At 49.6% G+C, this 9,654-nt stretch overlaps 1 protein-coding gene across 1 annotated transcript in view; it reads left to right on the top strand.

Moving 5' to 3' along the window:
- Positions 1-6,293: 6,293 nt before the first annotated feature.
- Positions 6,294-9,654, top strand: part of LOC147031935 (protein patched homolog 1-like) — a gene marked incomplete in the record, with an annotated part of 209,891 nt that continues 206,530 nt past the window's right edge. The window contains 1 exon segment of the mRNA XM_085869166.1: positions 6,294-6,744. Coding sequence (XP_085725292.1) covers positions 6,619-6,744 — 126 coding nt within the window.

The raw sequence follows: 9,654 nt of genomic DNA, 5'->3' as shown, positions 1-9,654 counted from the left end.
TGTGTCGAACTTGGGGGGAATAAAGGACCATGGGTTTCTTGGAGAGATGAGAGGCATGAGGTGTGTGTGCAGAGAGCAAGCATGATGGAGTGCGTGCCAGGAACGAGTGGTGTGGAGTGCATGAGCGAGTTTAAGAGTGCAGGACATGCACTGATACAGACGGGGGTAGCTGTTAGCGTGACTGATGGGAGGAGTGAGCCCTCCACGAACAACAACTTTCAAATGCAGATGTGTTCTGGTCTCGAGTGTGGGAAAATCATCATGGATTTGCGATCCACACTGGCCCAGCGAGGTACGCTTCCAAGGAACGTCCGGGAGTGTGCAGATCCATGCCTTGCAAACCGCCCAAGCATGGACGATTTCTTGGTTTTGTGACAAATGCTGAGGGTCGACGTGTAAACGCTCCGTGACAGATAAATCACTGGAGCACGGATGGCGAAACAAAAGGAATTTGGCGATTTTTTTTTTTTCCACGGGAACCAGGTGTGCAATATGCACAGTACGCCTGGCATGAGCAATGGGCATGGCGAGCATGGCTGGGTTCCCCGTGGGAATACCCTAATTCCCAGCGGCAAAATTTTTAAAACAAATTGGTTTAACATATGGCTGAGCACCTCTGCGGACCCAGAGGGCTCATTATAGTAGAGGTAAGAGATAGCGACTGTAACGCCCACATGGGGGTGCCAGTGATGGTAGCCTCTATGTGGGTACCGAAGCAGTGACCATGAGGGAGGGCTAGGATATATTTAGGGATCGAGAGTGACAATCAGGACTGTATAGGTCGAGACAATGATCATGTAGTGGGGACGTAGAAAGGTATAGAGGGAAGAGTTAAATGGAAGCATGTGTAGTACAAGGGAAGACGAGGGTGCACGAGTTTGTTCGTGGAAATTAGTTAGGTGATGCTGTGTCGGTGAGTGGAAATGTGTTTGTGTGTGGTTGATGAATTATGAATGTGAGGGCAGGGCAATGGCCCGGTATGAGTGTGATCAACGGAATGCATGGTGTGAAGGATTGAAATGGAGGGAGTGGATCCCACCCAAGGAAACCCGGGGGTTAGTTTAAAGTTAGATCAGGGGATTCGGTAAATTTACACATGGATGTCGTTCTGCGGTTTGTGCTGATTGTGGAAAGTTTTTTTTTTGTGGGGTGCAGGAGATAATGGGCCAGCTGGATGTGTGGCTTGTGAGCGTAGTGTTCTGATTAGATGAAGCAGGCACCCCGGGCGCTGGGAACTCGTTGGCCAGGTGAGGCCGTAGGTAGGTCCAGGGGGCCAGTTGTGTGTTAGTGGACACAGGTACCCAAGGAAAGGGGCCTGGCGTGCCAGTGTAGTGTTTATTGTAGTGTTCACTGAGGGGGAGTGTTTATAGGGGATCACGTGGGAGAGTGTTGAAAGGGGAAGAGTGTGTTTAGGGAATCACATGGAAGAGTGTTTATCGGGGATCACATGGAAGGGTGGTTATGGGGGATCACATGGAAGAGTGGTTTATAGGGGAAGTCTGTTTCGGGAATCACATGGAAGAGTGTTTATAGGGGATCACGCCGAAGCAGCAGGACCCGGGGCGCCAAAATGCCATGTGGGCATCGAGGTGGGGGGGGGGGGGAGTGCCAGTGAGGGCATCCCCCATGTTAGGGTGAGGAGCAGGCAAGCTCGGAGGTGGCTCCCACGTCCCGGGGGTGCTAACGGTGAGTATGCAGGTGGGCAGACATGCTCGTGGAGCTACACCCCCCAGCTACGTAATTGTGTGATGGCACGGAAAGAAAATTTGGTGGGTAAGGCCCAAAATTGTAAGAGCTCCAATGCGTGGGTGATGGGAATTTGGGTTTTTAGAATCCCATTGTTTAACAAAGGCCTCTTGACAGGGTATAACCCCAGGGAGAGTTTAAAAGTGTAACAATATTAGCATAGTTTGGATTGATGAAGACACCTTCGCACCATCCACTGTCGGGATGATCGCCGGCTGCTTGACTTGCCCTCCTGAAGGACTTGAGAATGAGCCGTGTCACGATGTAAGTGTAAGATTGCATGTAGTTCTGCTCTTTTCCCTTTCCAGAGAACCTTGCGGGGATTGGGTATGAATTTGGCGAAGGGTACAATGGAATATAGGAGATATGTTGTAGCAACGAATTGTTAAAAAAGGGGAGCTAGGGTAGTGTATATGAGGGAAAAAACAATGGATGGGTGCGGATGAGTTGGGCCAACCTCGAGCTCTCTCTCCCGGCACCATGCCACTGCCCCAGGTATGTGCATACCAGGGACCGGCTGACCATGTTGGTAAGACCTGGTGTTTGTGTGTTAGAAGAATAGAGTTAAAACGTATTAGGGAGGGAGAACTTCACCTGCACATCACATGGTAATGCTTGCTCTTAAATGCTCTTCTAATACAACCACTCTTCCATGTGATCCCCTATAAACACTCTTCCACGTGATCCCCTATAAACACTCTTCCACGTGATCCCCTATAAATACTCTCCCACGTGATCCCCTAAAAACACTCTCCCACGTGATCCCCTATAACCACTATTCCACGTGATCCCCTATAACCACTCTTCCACGTGATCCCCTATAACCACTCTTCCACATGATCCCCTATAACCACTCTTCCACGTGATCCCCTATAAACACTCTTCCACGTGATCCCCGATTAACATTCTCCCATGTGATCCCCTATAAACACTCTTCCACGTGATCCCCTATCAACACTCTCCCACGTGATCCCCTTTCAACACTCTTCCATGTGATTCCCCAAACACAGTCTTCCCCTATAAACCACTCTTCCACGTGATCCCCTAGAAACACTCTTCCACGTGATCCCTTATAAACACTCTCCCACGTGATCCCCTTTCAACACTCTTCCATGTGATTCCCTAAACACACTCTTCCCCTATAAACCACTCTTCCACGTGATCCCCTATAAACACTCTTCCACGTAATCTCCTATAAACACTCTTCCACGTGATCCCCTATAAACACTCTTCCACGTGATCCCCAATAAACAATCTTCAACGTGATCCCCTATAAACACTCTTCCACGTGATCCCCTATAACCACTCTTCCACGTGATCCCCTATAACCACTCTTCCACGTGATCCCCTATCAACACTCTTCCACGTGATCCCCTATAAACCACTTTTCCACGTGATCCCCTATAAACACTCTTCCACGTGATCCCCTATAAACACTCTTCCATGTGATTCCCGAAACACACTTCCCCTTTTTAACAACTCTTCCATGTGATCCCCCATAACCACCCTTCCATGTGATCCCTGATAAACACTCTTCCATGTGATTCCCTAAACACACTCTTCCCCTATAACCACTCTTCCACGTGATCCCCTATAAACACTTCCATGTGATCCCCTATAAACACTCTTCCACGTGATCCCCTATAAACACTCTTCCACGTGATCCCCAATAAACACTCTTCCACGTGATCCCCTATAAACACTCTTCCACGTGATCCCCTATAAACACTCTTCCACGTGATCCCCTATAACCACTCTTCCACGTGATCCCCTATAACCACTCTTCCACGTGATCCCCTATAACCACTCTTCCACGTGATCCCCTATAACCACCCTTCCACGTGATCCCCTATAAACACTCTTCCACGTGATCCCCGATTAACATTCTCCCATGTGATCCCCTATAAACACTCTTCCACGTGATCCCCTATAAACACTCTCCCACGTGATCCCCTTTCAACACTCTTCCATGTGATTCCCCAAACACAGTCTTCCCCTATAAACCACTCTTCCACGTGATCCCCTAGAAACACTCTTCCACGTGATCCCTTATAAACACTCTCCCACGTGATCCCCTTTCAACACTCTTCCATGTGATTCCCTAAACACACTCTTCCCCTATAACCACTCTTCCACGTGATCCCCTATAAACACTCTTCCACGTAATCTCCTATAAACACTCTTCCATGTGATCCCCTATAAACACTCTTCCACGTGATCCCCAATAAACACTCTTCCACGTGATCCCCTATAAACACTCTTCCACGTGATCCCCTATAAACACTCTTCCACGTGATCCCCTATAAACACTCTTCCACGTGATCCCCTATAAACACTCTTCCACGTGATCCCCTATAAACACTCTTCCACGTGATCCCCCATAACCACCCTTCAATGTGATCCCTGATAAACACTCTTCCATGTGATTCCCTAAACACACTCTTCCCCTATAACCACTCTTCCACGTGATCCCCTATAAACACTCTTCCATGTGATCCCCTATAAACACTCTTCCACGTGATCCCCTATAAACACTCTTCCACGTGATCCCCAATAAACACTCTTCCACGTGATCCCCAATAAACACTCTTCCACGTGATCCCCTATAAACACTCTTCCACGTGATCCCCTATAAACACTCTTCCACGTGATCCCCTATAACCACTCTTCCACGTGATCCCCTATAACCACTCTTCCACGTGATCCCCTATCAACACTCTTCCACGTGATCCCCTATAAACCACTTTTCCACGTGATCCCCTATAAACACTCTTCCACGTGATCCCCTGTAATCACTCTTCCACGTGATCCCCTATAAACACTCTTCCATGTGATTCCCGAAACACACTTCCCCTTTTTAACAACTCTTCCATGTGATCCCCCATAACCACCCTTCCATGTGATCCATGATAAACACTCTTCCATGTGATTCCCTAAACACACTTCCCCTATAACCACTCTTCCATGTGATCCCCTATAAACACTTCCACGTGATCCCCTATAACCACTCTTCCACGTGATCCCCGATAAACACTCTCCCACGTGATCCCCTATAAACACTCTTCCACGTGATCCCCTATAAACACTCTTCCACGTGATCCCCGATAAACACTCTCCCACGTGATCCCCTATCAACACTCTTCCACGTGATCCCCTATCAACACTCTTCCACGTGATCCCCTATAAACACTCTTCCACGTGATCCCCTATAAACACTCTTCCACATGATCCCCTATAAACACTCTTCCATGTGATCCCCTATAAACCACTCTTCCATGTGATCCCCTATAAACACTCTTCCATGTGATTCCCTAAACACACACTTCCCCTATAAACCACTCTTCCATGTGATCCCCTATATTAACACTCTCCCACGTGATGTGCGGTATTAAGCGATCATCCATGATCCCCTATAAACACTCTTCCATGTGATCCCCTATAAACACTCTTCCACGTGATCCCCGATAAACACTCTCCCACGTGATCCCCTATAAACACTCTCCCACGTGATCCCCTATAAACACTCTTCCACGTGATCCCCTATCAACACTCTTCCACGTAATCCCCTATAAACACTCTTCCACGTGATCCCCTATAAACACTCTTCCACGTGATCCCCTATAAACACTCTTCCATGTGATTCCCTAAACACACTCTTCCCCTATGAACACTCTCCCACGTGATCCCCTATAAACACTCTTCCACGTGATCCCCTATAAACCACTCTTCCACGTGATCCCCTATAAACCACTCTTCCACGTGATCCCCTATAAACACTCTCCCACGTGATCCCCTATAAACACTCTTCCACGTGATCCCCTATCAACACTCTTCCACGTAATCCCCTATAAACACTCTTCCACGTGATCCCCTATAAACACTCTTCCACGTGATCCCCGATAAACACTCTTCCATGTGATTCCCTAAACACACTCTTCCCCTATGAACACTCTCCCACGTGATCCCCTATAAACACTCTTCCACGTGATCCCCTATAAACCACTCTTCCACGTGATCCCCTATAAACCACTCTTCCACGTGATCCCCTATAAACACTCTCCCACGTGATCCCCTATAAACACTCTTCCATGTGATTCCCTAAACACACACTTCCCCTATAAACCACTCTTCCATGTGATCCCCTATATTAACACTCTCCCACGTGATGTGCGGTATTAAACGATCATCCATGATCCCCCATAAACACAACACCCTTTGACGAGCCTTGCAGATGAGCACGTGGACGGACGGGGTGTGCGCGCCCAGCGGGCGGCTCTCGTCGTCCTCCGAGCCCCCCATCCCCCACCCCATCGCTCCTTGGGTGGCCAGTCTTTGCAGAGGGCCCGTTGCTACGCAGCGGCCACCGGCTGAGTAATTTGGCTCCTGCTTGGGCCCTGGCAGCTGGCCGCCTCGGGCGCAGGAGCGGTCGGGCTGGGTGGGTTTTGGATGGGAGGGGGTTGGGGTGGTCGTAGCGTGGGTTTGAAAGAGGGGGGGAGGGGTGAAGCGGCGGAATGGGAGCAGGGAGGGAGATGGAGAGAAGCATGGAGAGGGAGAGGGAGAAAGAGAGACAGCGAGAGCGAGAGGGCGGTCCTGCATTAGGCGCCAAGTCGAATCGCTCTCATTCACGTAAGGACAGCCGTCCAGGCTGGACGCAGCTCTCCCCCGGATCCCCCCTTCGATCTGTGTCCTTCTCCCTCCAGCGCTCTCCCCTCGTCCATGTGCCGCAGAGACACGCGCACTCAGACACGCGTACCCACTCCGTGGATGCCCCGGTTCGCTTTCCCGCTCCGGCCCGCGCCATGCCGGCATCTCGAGAGCCAGCGCTGGCCCTGAAGGCTCCGGCGAGGGCCCAGCGCCCGGCTCCCGCTCGCCATGGCCTCGGGCAGTAGGGTCGCGGATTCGGCGACCTGGGCCGGGACGTGCAACGACGCTCAGCGTGACCTTCTGCAGCGGCCGAGTTACTGCGACGCGGCGTTCGCTCTCGAACAAATAGCCAAAGTGAGTGTTCTTCTTCTTCTACTTCTTCTTCCTCCCTTTAAAGTTCCGATTCCAGTTGTAATATTTTCATGGTTTTCTCGGCTTCGCGTCCTCGGCAGTCGGCACCGCCATGGGATGGGAGAGGAGGATTGGGGCATGAGGGGGTTAGGGAGATGTTGTTGAATCGAATGAGGGTCCGTGGGTGACTGGAGCGATATCGGGATGAATGGAGAGACGGAGAGCGCGGACATAAAGGGAAACCCGAGCGTGGAGAGGGGGCTTCTCATGTTGGACGGGTCAAAAAATGCACGGTGACCTCGTGCGGCCCTCGGAGGAGTCGGTCACGTGTTGCGATTTTGAAGCGAACGTTCAACGTTGTGACGAAGCACGTGCGCTCCGCGTGCTCGGACCCGACCCGGGGAAGCCCGTGGTGGTTCGTGGCGAGATCACGGTGTCATGGCCACGCGCGTACCGGCCTGACAGTCCGTGCCGTCCGTGACATCCCGTACCGTCCGCCGTGTTCTCCGCCGACTCCATTGACGCGCTGCTGTGCTCGCTGCTCTCGCCGGTCCCGGCCTCCTTTTCCTTCACGCCGTGTACCACGTGGCTCGGATACAAAGCGCGAGGCCGCTGCCATGGAAGCCACCGAGATGCCAAAGCGAGAGGTGCTCCGTGCGTGTTTGGCGTCCGACGCGCTTGTCATCAAATCGATGAGAACGCGGCTTCACAATGCCATCATCAGCTTTGACTTGCTTTCGTCCAACATATATTTTGCCGAATAGTTGTAGCTAGCTCTTCCACGAGCCTCGACTTCGTGTGTGTGTGGACACAACGATGAGGTATTCAAGACAAACGTGAACATTCTGCCAACATTTGTTTCGTGATGGAAGCTGTTGTTCAAACTCATGTCACACCCACTGCTTGTCCGTATGGTTTTCATATTTAATATAGGATATATATTTATAAACACATTAAAGTGTGAGGACACATCAATGACAATGTACGGACGTGAAATCACACACACACACACACACACACACACACACACACACACACACACACACACACACACACACACACACACACACACACACACACACACACACACACACACACACACACCCATCGTGTCTTTGAAAGTTTGATTGCATTGCCACATTGACTAACTCTCCAGACGCTGCTGAGCTTGCGGACCTACTGCTGTGGACACACGCTTTGGAGAGGTTATATGCTGAAATGGTCGAAACTTGTGCGAAGAACGATCCCTCGCTGATGATCCAGGCAGTTGGAAAATTGGTCACACGCTTTCAAATTGTTCAGGTTCCAACAGGATGGCCTCGAAGCTGTCTCGCCTGGGCTCGAATCCCGGCCCAGCTATAAACTCTCATCCCGGTGTTTCTCAGGCAGGGTGATTCGTCAATGTGTGTGCTGTCCCTCGGATGGCTGTTAAACGGGCGTCCCGTCTGCTGGCCGGACATTAAAGATCCCATGGTGTCCTTTACGAAGAGTGGGTGAGCCATTGCCGGCACCCTGAACAAATTCCAAATTCCTGCCCTAACCAGGAGAGGGCATTGCATCAGCAGCACAAGCATCCCCTCAGCCAATGATGCTACCCCACAGCCCTGTGTTGCATGTGAATGAAGAAGGTTCTTGCATTAATTGGACAACTATTTTAGCCGTTACTGTTCAGTAAATGTTTATTATTGTTTTGAGGAACAATGTGGGTGCGTTTGTATGTTTATGCACGTCCACATGAAGACAGGGTTTAACATTGCAGCCCAAGTGGCCTTAAGCACAGTTTGACAAACTTGTCTCATGTAACCATAACATTTTAGGTCGAATTTAAACACGACTTGATTTTATACGTTGTGGACTGACGTCAGTTATGAGCACCCATTCCTGCGAACGTGTTTGCCCACTCCACCTGTGTGGTGTCAGCCGTGCTGCAAGGTCTACGGGCTCAACTAGCACGTCCAACTGCCCCTTGGCACTGTTTCACAAAGTTGCATAATGTAACGACGTCTGGATAGCCACAGTTTGATTATTTTACCTTGCACGTGCCTTACCTCCAAGTTTGAGACAATCTACTGCATTAAAAGGTGCTTAAAGCATTTGGTCAAACTCGCACCGCTTTGTGCAACAAGGAAAGTGTGTTGTAAATCTTGCATTCCAAATATAATGGAATGTTATAAAAATGTATTTTCAAGTTAATCTGAATTTTTCATCTTCAACATAGCAAAGAGGTCATCGAGACAAAGTAGTTTAAGAACCACTGTCCTCAAATTGTCCATTCATCCTGCCCCCCCCCCCCCCTGAGCCACACCAGTTCCTGAAACGTTTTGTCAGTCAGTGAGTCTGCACTGGATCTCAAATCTACTGTAATCTATATACTCCGGTGAGGCTCACATTTTAAAAATGCTGTCTTGTTATCGACTGAACTGTACCGACCCCTTGATTAATTTGACACCTTCCCCCCAGATGGAAGAGTTGTATTGAGCCATAACTTTCTGGTGGGATTTTTATTTGGGGTTTTCAGTCATTGCATCTCCTTTATGACTTCTTGTATGTTGCTGACTTTACACCAAGTATTGTTGTACGGTACTTGGTGAGACAACGAGAAAGATCATTTACTTCGTAAAACCTCAATGATTATGATTTTAAAGGAGTACTATGAGCAATTTATTCCATGAATATTGACAAATGGAAAATCAGTCTGACAGTGATGAATCAGACGGTGCCAATGAAGGAAATCCTTGAAGAGTTCGGTCACTTTACGCAGTTATACTGCAACACATTTGTACTTGGTACCTAAAAAGGTCATCGGTGTTTTGTGACAGGCCTGCTTAGAGGTACACAAAGGTATGCCAGTGCTAACCTGCATCCTCCGTCTCTGAAGCTGTGAACAGAGTCCCAAGACCTATGAGATTGTAA

Source organism: Eptatretus burgeri, chromosome 2 (assembly GCF_056783735.1).
Source record: "Eptatretus burgeri isolate ZD-2024b chromosome 2, Ebu_testis_v1, whole genome shotgun sequence".
In the NCBI taxonomy this organism is placed as follows: Eukaryota; Metazoa; Chordata; class Myxini; order Myxiniformes; family Myxinidae; genus Eptatretus; species Eptatretus burgeri.
This window is presented reverse-complemented; position numbering and strand designations above follow the sequence as displayed.